The sequence below is a fragment of the Oculina patagonica genome, chromosome 10 (assembly GCF_052425735.1).
Source record: "Oculina patagonica isolate OP01 chromosome 10, crgOcupat, whole genome shotgun sequence".
Taxonomy (NCBI): domain Eukaryota; kingdom Metazoa; phylum Cnidaria; class Anthozoa; order Scleractinia; family Oculinidae; genus Oculina; species Oculina patagonica.
In genome coordinates, this window is record NC_135767.1 from 20,335,713 (window position 1) to 20,350,020 (window position 14,308).

Genomic DNA, 14,308 nt, shown 5'->3' on the forward strand with positions numbered 1-14,308 from the left:
GGATTCATCAGGCGCTTATCAAAGATTTATACAGTCGAGTTAGCGGAAAACAAGATGCTTTTTGAGGATACCTCATCATGCTTAGTAATTTTAAAGGGGCCATGTCACGCTATTAGAAGGAAATTTCGGACAACAAAACAGAAATTATCTTCAATCAAAGAAGATCTCAAAGTTCACGCACGGAACCTGAAAAAAATAGATAACAATAAGACGAAAAGCTACAAGGATGGGCAAGATTAAGGACGGATTAAGACAAATACAAAACTCTCAGGCAAAGCCAATTGTTCTTTTCTGGCTGTTATAAACTGTGCTATCCTCTATCGTACTCAAGCAATTTCATGTCTCATGTGCATATGCGCATGTCTGCAGTCTGGATGCTATCTACAATCAGACCAATTTCTGGTTCACTTTGTTTTGCAGGCGTTGTGCGCGAGAATCCAATATGGAACAAGTTCCGTGAGCATGATTAACCCTTTGACCCCCAAATTTTCCTCAAAAAACGCGTTTTTCTAGCCGCTAAATTGAAATTTTGGTGCTATGGTCTGGAATTTACCTCAACTTTGCTAAAGAAGCACTTTTTTTACACTTCAGCAACATTTTCATAAAGATTCTGTGTAAAAATGTACAATATTTTACTTTGGTGCATGCGCATAAGCCAAAATTTGGACTTTTTTTTTTTGTTGTTTTTTTTTTTGCTGAACCGTTCCAAATTTTTTTTTTGCCCTTTTTGCTTCTTTTTTTTCTCGCTTTCTTATTCTCGTTACTTTCTACTCTTCATATCCTATCTCTTGGCCAAAAAAGTTTTGACATTATCAATGGAAAACCCTGAAAAGGGGACCTTGACCAATTACAGGTGTACTGGCCTGTTTAACAACGATTTTGCACCAAAAATGGATTTTGTTTTTCTTTGATTAGCTCTGTCAGAATGCAACTGATATTCAAAATGAACAGTCCTGTAGAAAGGTCGATTCAAGCTCTATCAGATTCTTATCATGAAATTCCACTGACGTGCTAATTAATGACGTCACAAGTGAATCAATGACTGCACCTCCAAATAGCGCCTGAATGCGCGTTTAGGAGTGAAAGGGTTAAAGGATTTTTTGAGAAACATCCGAAATCAAGTCTTTGCAATCTAGATATCCGCTGGCAAGCGTTAAAGCTCAATTAGAATTTATAAAACTAATCGGATTTGTCCTCGTTCTTTGATAAATCGACACTAAAGCTCTTTATAATTGATATAAACACAACTGAACACAATGATGCTCGTCACGCAATCTTTTGCGTGGACGTAATTCTAAGCGTTGCGTGAGAGGAGCGTTGTGTGACGATCCAAATTGGAAAGAAACGGAGAAGAACTGGAATCTAGGGGCGCAATGTTAGGGGATACAAGATGATCATTACATGACAAACAGATCGCTAAAACAAAATGGCGGCAATGTTGAAAAGAATCGGACTTGGAGGGAATATTAGTACTTCCTTAGTAATCCACCATTTGAAAAGACTTTCACCTTGCGGGAAACTGTTCCTATCGAACTGCTCCTTATACAGTACAGAAAGCGCGTCATCAACAACAGAAGAATTTAGTCTTCGGTTTCTAGAAGGAAGACATGAAGGTAAATTTAAGATATTAGCCTGTTTTAAGCTTATATGTTTCAGAGTTTTATAAGTACTTTAAATTATTTGTTCATAGCTCGTAGGGAACAAGTGTTAAATAGGTCGCTAGATAGGCCAGTAGATAGGGGTGCTAAGTAAGGGTGGGGTGGGGATTGATTTTGACCAACCACCATCCCCGGCCCCGGCCAATTCCCGCGCGTTGCCTTATGGATGAAATTCTTGAGAATAAGACCACGATGAATCTTTTCTCAAAGGAGTCGATGGACTGTTAGGGATTGAATTGGTCAGTTAGCCCGAGGGGTGGGGTGGAAGGAGGGGAATTTTGTATTTTTTTGGGTGGGGGTGTGCCACTGGGACTCTGAAACCCTTACCCTATACCAGACCATGTTCAGCTGATTTTGCCACCATATACCAGGGCTGGAAATAATTTTCGAACATTGAACGGTCAAGATGTCCGGCCAAATCCATTTTAGCTCGGTCATACCTCGTTTCTGCTTGGACAAAAATCGGTCAGTGTAAAACGCAGACTGCGGACTGCAGACTGCAGACTGCAGACTGCAGACTGCAGACCGGGGGTAAAATGCAGACTGAGGGTAAAATGCAGACTGCAGACTGCAGACCAGGGGTAAAATGCAGACCGAGGGTAAAGTAACGAAACGCGATTCACAAAGCCTTTTTCCCCGCCGGTTCCAAAGTTCGAAGGAATGTACGTCAGACAACGTTTCGCATGAGCGAACACCTGAATGAACTGGCGATATTAAAATAAATTTTATGCCGACACAAATGTGTTCAAATTTTACTTTTAATTTCTACAGACTTGTGAGACTCAACCTTTAATTGCAAGTCTTCTGCATCTGTTAACCGGATGATAACCAGCCCTTTTAGCCTGTGCGCTTTCGGAAATTAATTTCATACGCGCACGGACTACATACGTCCCCGGGGGGGAGTGGGGGAGGTACTCCTTATAATGGCCTATACGGGGAGGCCAGCGGGGAGGCTCCGCCCGAAAGGGGTACCTTTTTCAGGCTCCAGGTATATAAAAGGGTAGGGGTTTCACAAATTTAGGTATATGAAAGGGTAGGGAAATCTGCCATAATGATATTTTAAAAGGCCTTTACATTAAATATTTCGAGCAGACGCAACTTTTGGCTGTATCATCTTAATTTATTTAGCGCTACATAATAATGACAAGAAAACTTCCCGTTGTAGGTAAATGTAATGTCGTGTTAGTATATGAAAGCGGTGCCTTTTTGCAATAAAAGGTATACAAAAAGGATACCTTTTCTATTAAAATGGTATATAAAAGGGTAAGGGGTTGGATCTCCGGGCGGAGCCTCCCCGTACAAAACTTTTTTGAGTACCCCCTCCCCCCCGGGCATACGTCACATCATTTGTACCGCTCGCTAAACATAAAAGCTTTGTACCTTTTATTCTTATGGTGTTTTATTACGACGGTTGGCGAAGCAAAGCCTTTTTTTATAACTATACTGCGGAAGGGTTTTTAAATCTGTGCCAGTTAAAAACACTTGAAACATTGAAAGAGCTGTGGCCGCGGTATGATATGATCGCTGTAAACGTGATCTTGCTGTGATCGGCAGGGTAAAAAAATATTTTTTCTAAACCGTTCAGTTTCATCCGGTTTACAAACGTAGATGGTTGTAAACTGAAGTTTAAGTGTCACAAAAATCTTTCAAATGCCTTTGCTGTATCAAAAAGTTAAATTTGATGAAATTTGTTTCGGCACATCCTCGGAGACCCAGGGGCAGTTAGTGGGGGCGGGGAAAGTCTATACGGTCGAAAAAAAAAATCGTCGAAGAAAAGTCAAGAACGACTTTTCTTCGACGATTTTTTTTTTCGACCGTATAGACTTTCCCCCCGCCCCCACTAACTGCCCCTGGGTCTCCGAGGATGGTGTCGGCATAAAATCTATTTTATATGACATTTATCACCAGTTCATTTTCATGATCACTCGTGCGAAACGTTGTCTGACGTTCATTCCTTCCAAATTTGGAGCCGGCGGGGAAAAATGGATTTGTGACTTATATTTCGTTACTTTACCCTCAGTCTGCATTTTACCTCCAGTCTGCAGTCTGCAGTCTGCAGTCCGCAGTCTGCGTTTTACACTGACCGGACAAAAATGCAACATGTAATTTTCCAATAATTATTAAATATAATAATATGTAAAAATATAACACCTTCCGCCTTAAGAAATAACATTCCGTTTAAGTAAATTCCTTTAAACTACAGGTTACGAAACTGCACTGTTGACTGTGGAATTTAGATTGCCGTCTGGACTCTATTTTTTGCTTTGCTGATAAGATTGAATGAATTGCTCGTTACATATACGATGTTGCTTACCTCAGGTCCGAACCGTACGTTACAAAAACAGTTTAAATTTTTAAAATTTCTTTTATCAATAGTTCTTTTTTTCAAATCTATTTTCTCTTGCTTTTATGGCAAGAAAACATTTCGTGCAGAAGGTGATTTGATTAAGCGAATATATTTTCACGTCTATAAATACTGCAAGCAGTTGAATGAAAAACCGTTTTGTTTCCATGAATGAGAACCGTTTTCAAATAGTTAATACATGAAAAATAGCAATGAGATCAGAATTCAGTAATTATTAAAGCGGGTTTGCATTCTAATAACTTATCTGTTTCTTTTTTGCAAGTTCAAATTTATGCAAATTTCGTGTGAAATGTAATTTGACTCCACACTGTCTTGTTTTCATGTTCATGAATGGTGAAAACAAAATTGTTTCTCCGGCTCCTTATTTAAGAAATGTGTATTTTCGTGGATGAAACCCTGTTTCACTTGAATTGAAAAATCAATTGCTGACTGCAATCTTATTTAATTTTCCAAGTTTTAAAGTAATTTTTTGTTGAATGAATGAATGAGTGATGCAAGTGTCTGGCTCATGTCTAGCTCATTGTATTTGTCTATTGGCTTCAAACTTTGCAAATAGCACAGTAATTTTCAGTGCTTGGGGTCGCTAATCATCATTTTCAATGATTTTACAAAAGTCTTGTGGTATCCTTTTTGGAACTTTAAGTTTTTGAAAAAAATCTAATAATGTCACTTCCGGATTGTTCTCATCAATAGATGTAGATTTCAGATTTCACGTTGCGTTTCCCAGCGATTATTAAAACAACAAGCAGCTAGAAGAACATTTTTAATGGCTTCATACTTGATCATGAAAACGACAAAGTATATTCCCCTACACTATTAGTAGAAAATAATAATTCCAAACTTGCGACCGCAAAGAAAGTTTTAGTCGCCAAAGGAAAAAAAAAATAGTTACATCGGTCCCAACTTTGAGCCCTGTAACTATTATAAATATTGCAAAGAAGTCAAAGATTGTTTTAATCATAGTTTATAATATAAATTGTACATTTATATTCTGAGCTTTGGAACTATATTAATCGTTTAATTCTGTGCAGGAGGAAACGGACAACTTGGGAAAATATTTTAATTTGAGACCGCAACACGCGAATTGTAAACAACAGTTAATTCGATCAGTTCCTTTTTTCGGTTGAAAGTTTCGCAATACAGCAAGGTTTATACACTAACAGAAGGTAGACAACAGCATTGAAAACTAAGTTTGTTTCAATATTACCATTATTTTCGACTTGTGACCGGACAACATGACCGGCAAGGCGAACATTTGACCGGTCAAGTCCCCAATCAGGCCGGACATTGTCCGTTGACCGGCCGTTATTTCCAGCCCTGTATACTAGACTAGACACTAAAAATCGCTACCCTATCCCAGACGTCATGATGACTTCAAATCACATCATAATGACACCAATATTATTCTTTATACCATGCCATAGAAAATACAGCCAATCAGAATAGAGGAAAGCCGTTGTATATTCGACGGTATTCAGCCCAACCTTCCCATCGTGCGCTGCGATTGTATTCTCGACAAAATTTAGTAAGCATATTTCTATGGCATGGTATAAAATAGTAACACGACACTTTCTTGTGTTATACTTTGGAATATCCCACTTGTCACTTGTATTTTCTTGGTATACACACAAGCCTTTACCGAGAAAATACAAGTGACACGTGGGATATTCCACAGTATACCACTCGAAAGTGTTGCATAACTAGTATGTACATCAGCCTGCGTTAGTATCAAAATAAATAATTACAGTGGTTTTAATGGAAAACCAACGTCGAAGACAGCAGTCTGGCTGTCGAAAGCTTATAATTTTTTAAAAATTTTACCAGAGAACGCTTTTTACTTTCTTACAATGAATCCTGGTATCGGATCTTCAATATTTGTAGGAAAATCAACTGTCAACAACATTACTGTGATGATTTTATTTACATGTTGGTTTATGAAAGCCTCTTTCTCTTCCAAGTTTCTATAGCCTGTGAATACCGGGATCTTTCATTCAGTCAGTCAGCCAGTCAGCAGTCAGTCGGTCGGTCGGTCGGTCGGTCGGTCGGTCGGTCGGTCGGTCGGTCGGTCCGGCAGTCGGTCAGTTGGTCAGTCGGTCGGTGTCTGTCTGTCTGCTGCTGTCAGAACATCCTACACTGTGTTCAAGAAATCAGTTTAAGACTTAAGACAGTTGGTTATTTTGCACACTAAAACAATGACTGTCAATCTGCGTCAGTGCTATTGAGATTATTACATTAAGTAATGAGTCAAAATGCAGTAACTCTACTCCACTCAGAATGTTTGGATTTTAATTTTCCACAGGGATTGCTTTATTTGTAATGAACCGACCAGAGGCAAAGAATGCCATGAGCAAAAATTTCTTAAAAATGGTGAGAATGACTAGGTGACAGTTTTCTACTTGTATAGAGTCAACTCTCTCTTAATGAGCACCTCCATAAGACGGACACCTCTAAATAAGACAGACATCTGGTGTTGGTCCTGTCCTTGCTGTTTTTCAGTCATTTTACTAGCTAAACTCCGTATAAGACAGACACATCTCTAAGACAGACAGCTGGAGGCAGTCAGGGTGTCCGTTTTAGAGAGAGTTGACTGAAACCTTAATATCCAGTCAGTTATGTGCTGTTTAACAATTAGACTATGAACCCAAGTTTTCTATGAGTGAATTTTATAGGCTTGTCAACTCACATGCATTAAGCTTGAGTCTTACCCCTACGGATCCAAAATATCGATCTAACGCATACAGGCCAGTTTCTCACGCCTGTCTGACAAATTTGAATTTTTTTACTCGTAAAACCCATAATTGATGTAAATTTTGGCGAAAAATGCCCCATTAAATTAGCATTGTTATTCGTGTTTGAGTCTATTTCAGCAATTTCACAGACTTCGGCAACGTTTGAAAATTTTTTTTTTTTTTTTTTAATAATTTTTATTTGCATAACACATAGTTACATACACAATTTACAATACAAGCTACTACTTATACCACTAACAATACTTTACAACATTACGAGTTTTTACATTAAACCTTAAACCTACTTACCCACTCGCTCGCTCACTCATCACACAATCACACAATTACATACAAGAGTTACATCGCAATGTTACACCTGTTTGAGCCTTATACAATGTATATCTAAGTTAACAACTTAGCATTTACATTTCCCATTTCTTCTTTAATATATCTAATGTATTATTTTTAGTACAAATGTATTTCTCTGTTTCATACTTTAATGCTACTTTTAATTTATAACCTCTTATATTCGGAAGTTCATTGTTTCTTCTGCAACCCCATAAGTAAATTTTTCCTACAAGTAATAGATAATTTAGTAAGGGACGTTCCGGAGTTAGAACACCGACTACAACATCTTTCAAATTGAGATGTATTTGTTGCTTTGTCAAAGTTAAGTAATATGATTCAAAATCCTTCCAAAAGGAAATTGAGTAGGAACAGTCAAAAAAGAAATGTTGTATTGTCTCTGATTCCCGTTTGCAAAAGGAACACAGATCATCTTCAATGTAACCGATTTTATGTAATTTTGAATTTGTATAAAGTATCGAGTTTAATACCTTAAACTGAAAGGCCTTGACATATGGCTCAAAAGCAACTGAATGAGGAAGAAAAAATGCTTTTTTCAATGCTTCATCGGATAAATTAAATTTACACTTAAGTTTTTGTGCAATATTAGGAAAGCGTGCCTTTTTACGGACAAAAAGAGAGTAGTAATCCTTTGATTTCTTTTTAGTAACATCGAAAAGGCAGCCGTCAATCTTAAAAGATGGATTCAGTTCTGCGTAATCTGGAACAAAATTGGTATTTCTTAAATTGGGCGGTACAGAATGGCGTAGACCAGTCCATTCCAGAAAGTTCGTCTTCTCTATATGTTTCGCAAGTAATTCATAGGAATCAATATTGTCAAGATCAAAGCGCAGATCTTCCACGGTCCGAATTCCATAATTAAAGTACCTTTTATAGAAAACTGGTTTGTTGTTTATTCTTATTTCGTGGTTATTCCAAATTAAGTTTTTCCAATTGGTGTCAGCTGCATTTTCTGTGCGAAATTCAGACCACCACTTCAATAGTTCTCTATAGAATTGAGAATTTATAGTTAAATCTTTAATGTTATAGTTGCAATTGAAAAGATAGAAGCCACCTTCCTTCGTTAGAAGATATTCTAAATATTTCTTCCATGTGCCGGAATTATCACTAAAGATTCTTTTCATCCAGGAGAGGCGGAGAGATTTGATCGTACGTTTGAAAATGGACAGAACATCTTTGGAACTCTTGCAAAGCTCAGAAAAGTTGAAAAAAACAGGTCGGAATATCTTCGGAAAATTTGGAGATGACAATCTCACGCCTTTGACTTATGAAAAGTTGGCAGGTATAGAATTATTAATGTGGCATAGCCATGTTGACTTTTGCTCATAGAAAATAAGGGTTAGTAGTCTAATTGTTGAAGTTGGCACTCTAAAAAATTCCTGTCCAAAACCTGCAGTTCTATTCTTTAATGTATTTTAATTTTTTAGCCTAAAATCAAGAATGATTTACGCTTTCAAGAGCTTTTGCAGGCACAATCGTGTTCTTCCAGTGTTCATTTACCTGAAGCATTTAACAGTGCATGTCCTGTTTACTTAGTTTACAGACGCCCTCGCCTGTGTAAAGTTTGACAAGAATGTCCGAACTGTCATTTTCAAAAGTGATGCACCAGGTACTTATTTATAACAATACTGACAATAACTATTATTTATAAGTAAAGTACAAAGCCTGCACACATGTCAAAATGGTCCAAGCTGCTGTAAGTCATTCCACTTTAGGAATGATGTGAGGATTATCAAGGAATTAATGCTAGGGAGGGGTGTTGAATGGTAAATGTGAGACTTTGCAAGACCACGAGACTGATATCTTTTCAATGAGCCCGATAACTTTTTAGCTATGAAAAAGAAATCGAGACTCCGAGAAGGTGTCAAAGAAAAATTCAAGATGATGAGACCACATTTTTTTGAAGGACCATTCACCACCCCTCTAGAGGCTACCTTATATCAGGGTCCCCTATACCTCTTTGCAAAATGGAATCAAGTGAAAATATTTGGCTTTTCATGGGTCACAAATATTTCTAAAAAATGTTTTCACGTTCATGCAAGAATCATGGCGATCCCTGTTTAGACTGTTACGCTCGGAAGACTCTCTCCTCCACAGAGGTACCCTGTGGGGCGTTCGTTGTAAAAATCCGCTGGGCAAAGTCAGTGCAGGCACAAAAGAAGAGAGATCTCAGAAGGTGTAAGACCAGATTTTGTCTGTCAAGAAATCCAAATCGTGTTAGCCTCAATTATGCTTCACTTAAAAAGTATAGGCGACCCTGGCCTGTTATATATCATGGTCTAACATCCCATTCAATGTTTTTGTTTCTGTGTTTAGGGATATTTTGTGCTGGAGCTGACCTGAAAGAACGAGCCAAGATGCCAGCGCACGAGGTTGGCCCATTTGTATCCATGGCTCGAGCGGCAATAATGGAGCTACACAACCTACCAATGCCAACAATTGCCGCACTAGATGGCCATGCCCTGGGTGGTGGATTAGAAATGGCACTGTCATGTGACTTCAGGATTGCGGCAGATAATGCTAAAGTAGGATTGACAGAGACACGCTTGGCCATCATTCCTGGAGCAGGTGAACACAGATATGGTGGGGGGGGGGTCACTACCTTATATGTGGTATATGGTATGTGCCGTTAGATTGGGTCCCATTTTTTACCTTTCATGTCTGTGATGCGGTTCCAATTTAGTCTGAGATGTGTCCTTAAACTCATCACCAATAGATGAGTGTGGGGATGGTGCCTGAGACTATGTGGAAGCTGCCAGCAAGCACAAATGGTAACCATGACAACCCTGGGAGCGGCAACCACCAGGCACTGTCACACTGAGAGGAAACTCAGTGGAAGGCAAAAACTAATTAAAATACTTACCCGTACTTACCTATGGGAAAGGGTGGGTGGGAACAAAACGGCGAAAAAGGCGGAACTTACTCGAAAGGCAATGCGAGCGAAATGGCTTGACCTTCACAGGAGAGCTGTAAATATACTGAAACCCCTGAATAAACCCTGAGGCCGCCCCAAATTCAGTGGAGCAGCCGCTGGCCGGCAAATATTGTCTCGAGTTTAACCTTGCCTAAATTTCAGTTAGCCACATCTAAATGGGGGAAAATTGTTGATAACAAAAACCCACCTGTTTTATTATGAGCATTATTTTACGTTCAACACAAGTCAGCGTCAACTTTTAAAGAACTTTAATGTCTTCTCCTGACTGCAATTTTAGTATTTTTCATTTAAAAAAACACCTACCATATTTCAAAACTTTCTGACAGCCCTGGAGGTAGTTATCAGGTTATATAATTAATTTCTTTTGCCAATATTTAGAGTTGTGCCATTAAATTAAATGTTGCACTTAGACAAAGTTATTGCTTCTTATTTGCTACCACATGCAAGTCACTTGACTGTATTTTTGTCACAAAAGGTACACTTTCTGTTGCTGTTAGAAGTAAGAAGTAAGAATTATCAGATTACCAGTACCTTGCTTGCCAGTCACCAATTTCTTATTTTTGTTTTGTTTTTCTCCTTTTCAGGAGGGACACAGCGTCTGCCCCGGTTGGTTGGTGTGTCAAAAGCCAAGGAGATGATTTTTACTGGAAGAATGATTAGCGGCAGTGAAGCTGCAGAAATAGGCTTGGCTGATTATGCTGTTGAACAAAATGAAGATGGTGATGCAGCATACCAAAAAGCCCTTACACTGGCTGAGGAAATTCTTCCTCGAGGACCTGTGGCAGTGAGGATGGCCAAACTCGCAATCAACAAGGGTTTTCAGGTATGTTCTTAAGGGTGTGGCAGATTAAGGTGAGGAGCTCGAGCCTCCTGTTGTTGAACAATATGCAAGACACAGTGGCCTAATGGTTATTGTGCTGGACTCATGATCAGGATGGTGTGGCCCAAGTTCAAGCCCTGGCCGAGGTCATTGTACTGTGTTCTTGGGCAAGACATGTTATTCTTATAGTGCCTCTCTCCACCCAAGTGTATAAATGGGTACTGGCAATGGACTAACATCCCATCCAGAGAGGAGTAAAAATATTTCTAGTAGTTTAATGCTATAGAAACCATGATAAGCTCCGGTGATATGTGCCACTTGTTTCTACTCAGACTTTACCTGGCTAAAAAACGACTACCTCCTTTGAGAAGTAAAAGGTCTATCTTAACTTCCCCCTCCCCTCCTCCTTTTTGAGTGTGTCTGGCTTGGCCACTGTACGATAATGACTGATCAACCCTAAGTTAGTAAATGAATATACTCTGACTCTGGAAAGTGAGAGACCAGGGAGTCGATGTTGCTCACTTTCTTTCAATACACGTTTAAGGCTTAGGTGTATTTTTTTTTTTTTTTGGCTGTTCTCAACAGGTTGACCTTAATTCTGCCATGTCATTCGAGGAAGGTTGTTATGCACAGGTATGTGTGATGATCATAAGGGCCAAAGCAATATAATGTGTGCATTCAATAAAGTACCCTGGGTGCTTATCAAATTTTTGGACCTTGGGAGTGGGCGCTTATTAAAGGTGGGCGTTTATTCAAGGCTGGGCATCTAAGTTTATTTTGCAACAAAACAACAACTATTTATAAAACGTGAAGATGTACCAAAGCAGAATTTTAACTGTTCTTTGAAAGTTTCTGTAAGTCTCTTAGTAGTACTTAGTCAATTTCAATCTTATCGTCACTAAGGTGTCCTCAGTGTGTGCACTTCATTTATTTCCAAGGGGGATGGGAGGTGGGCGCTTATTCGAGGCTGAAAATAAGTTTAAAACTTTTCCTACCTACAGGGTATGCGCTTACCGGTATTCGAGATTGGGCGTTTAATCGAAAACCAAAACCATAATTTACTGATACCCTTTCTTTATCCTGGATCCCACCCTTACACCCTTTTAGGAATTGAGGTTTCTGTGCACATTGCATGCCTATAAAACTAGATTATCTCTGACGTATACATTGAGGGATGTAGCATGCTAGATAATTACATGTATGTCTTGGAAGCTAAGCAAAACTTGATATTAATTCAACAGGTTATACCAACCAAAGACAGATTAGAGGGTCTTAGAGCGTTCAAGGAGAAAAGAACTCCACAATACTCAGGAGAATGAACATGTCAGTAGAAAATAGCAATTAAATTGTTAACAATAGGGGCAGTTAAAGAATGAATTAAATTAAAAGACAACAAACAAGGTGGTTACCTACTTTTATATTAATAATATTATAATTACTACTTTACTTGCTTCAGCCTCTTTTAGTGTCGTTTTCAGTGAAATGTGAACTCTGATCATGAAATTCAATCCTCAACCAACGGTTTACGCTTTTTTGCTGCCGTCAATCATCTTAGCGGACCTCTTGGGAAAGAGAAGTTCACTTCAATTGGGCCAAAAGATCAAGTCTGTCAGTTGTGATTGGTAGATCTTAATCCATGTTGCGGTGATTATGATTGACAGCATCGAAAAAGGCAATGATTTATTGTAAGTTGTATTTTGAATTTCAGAGTCACATTTCACTGAAATCTACTATAAGAAGACACTTCCTATTAAGCAATTAGACAGCAAGCTCAAGGTTTTTATTGGCTGATAGTTGGCAAGAAGCAAAGCCCTGAGTCAAATATCAAAAGTTGATAGAAACTGACAGAAAACGGTCTAATTTTCAGCATAACTCAGAGACCATTGTCTTCAACAAAATGTTCAGTGAAAGTGGGTTATGTTAACTTTGGTTTGTTTCTGTGGCAATTTTATTTGCATGCACTCCTAGTGCATTCTGTGGAAAATGAGACACTTCTTGCCAAGCCAATCAGATTGGGGTTTTGCCTTACACTTGGTCACTGGATAATGCTAAACAAAAAATAATTATCTTTATAGATATTATAATCATGGCTGCAAAGGGGACTTATTGCAATACAGTAAAAACCCGCGTGTAAGAACCTAGAAATTAAGAACCTCCTGGCAGAAATTTGCTTCCTTAATACCCCAAAAGGTTCTTATATGTGGGGTTAAACTATTTTATTTATAATACAATAACTGTATTTTATCAAAAAGGATGTCTTTAGAGATCAAGAATTGCACAGGGAAGCTAAAAAATGCCAGTAAGTACCCCAAAATATAATAACCTGTTTTGCCAAACTCTAAAAAAGCAGGTTCTTATACGCGGGTTTTTACTGTAACAGAGCAATCCTTATCATGCATATATGAATCTTGATGGGCAGTGAGAAAATGCTTTGGTTCATTTTAAAACTGCTTCTGTAATCACTATTTTCACTCTTATTTAGTGAAGCTCTCTTCAAATGCATGTATCATTTTGATAACTAGGCATTGCGATTCTGCTTTTGCTTGAAAATCATGTCACAGACACAAAGGAGGGTACCAAAGGGGGGTTCGTGATTCTGTTTCACGCACAAGTTTTAACCAAATTCACGTGTCACGTATACTTGAAACAGCAGAAATCACGGATCACGTTTCTTTTCTAACTATTTTTCACGCGTCACGGACTAATTTTTGCCCTTTTCACGTGTCACGCATAAACCCTTTGCCCCCCTCACAAAGAAACACTCAAGAAACAAGCATAAATAATTATGTCTTCTCAAAGTTTATTTACATGTTAAGTTGACTTTTTTTATATTTACTCAGCCCTTACAATGTTATATTCTCTTTCAAAAGTAAAGGTGCCCATTACAATTAATTGTCATGACACAAGTAAACAAAAAAAGAAAGAAAAATACCGGGGGTATTAATATTTTTTGTAAAAGTTAATGGCAACAGATTACTAGCCAGCTCTGTTACAAGAGATGTATGCCAATTTGTATGGAGAATTTAATTTTTATCATTATTTTTGAGCTTAGGAGAAAAACGTGAAAATTTGTAAATTTTCATTGCATGAGTTGTATGCAGATTTCCAGGTCCGCAAATCTTAGTTCTATTTTAAACCTCTTGTAAAGATGCCTCTTGTTGTTGAAGAAAGCGAATATGAAAAGCAGCGACGTATCAGGATTACAGCTCTGAAGCAGTGATCACCAAGTGAAGGGAAGCAATGAGCAAAGACGATCAAAAATTCTGGTGCCAAGAAGACACCTTCCGAAACGCAAGTGTAGATCCTTCGTCAGCAAATATGAGACAGAGAATAAAGGTGGAGTTACAGCCCTGGAGCAGTGACCGCCAAGTGAAGGGAAGCAAAAAGGCGATTAGAAATTCTGGTGCCAAGAAGACACCTTCCGAAACGCATGTG

At 38.4% G+C, this 14,308-nt stretch overlaps 1 protein-coding gene across 1 annotated transcript; it reads left to right on the forward strand.

The window, feature by feature from the left end:
- Positions 1-1,417: 1,417 nt before the first annotated feature.
- Positions 1,418-12,273, forward strand: LOC144629118 (methylglutaconyl-CoA hydratase, mitochondrial-like). The gene is made up of 7 exons (XM_078487313.1): positions 1,418-1,613; positions 6,323-6,390; positions 8,655-8,727; positions 9,435-9,686; positions 10,638-10,876; positions 11,459-11,506; positions 12,115-12,273. Exons 1-7 carry the CDS (start codon positions 1,427-1,429, stop codon positions 12,190-12,192), a joined length of 945 nt encoding a protein of 314 aa, XP_078343439.1. The 5' UTR covers positions 1,418-1,426; the 3' UTR covers positions 12,193-12,273.
- Positions 12,274-14,308: the final 2,035 nt, after the last annotated feature.

What these genes read in the sequence shown, in the direction of transcription:
- LOC144629118 (XM_078487313.1), top strand. Translation starts at nt 1,427, where the DNA reads ATGGCGGCAATGTTGAAAAGAATCGGACTTGGAGGGAATATTAGTACT. An exon ending in GGCCATCATTCCTGGAGCAG is followed by an intron (nt 9,687 to 10,637) that starts GTGAACACAGAT and finishes TCTCCTTTTCAG; the next exon opens with GAGGGACACAGCGTCTGCCC. An exon ending in CAATCAACAAGGGTTTTCAG is followed by an intron (nt 10,877 to 11,458) that starts GTATGTTCTTAA and finishes TGTTCTCAACAG; the next exon opens with GTTGACCTTAATTCTGCCAT.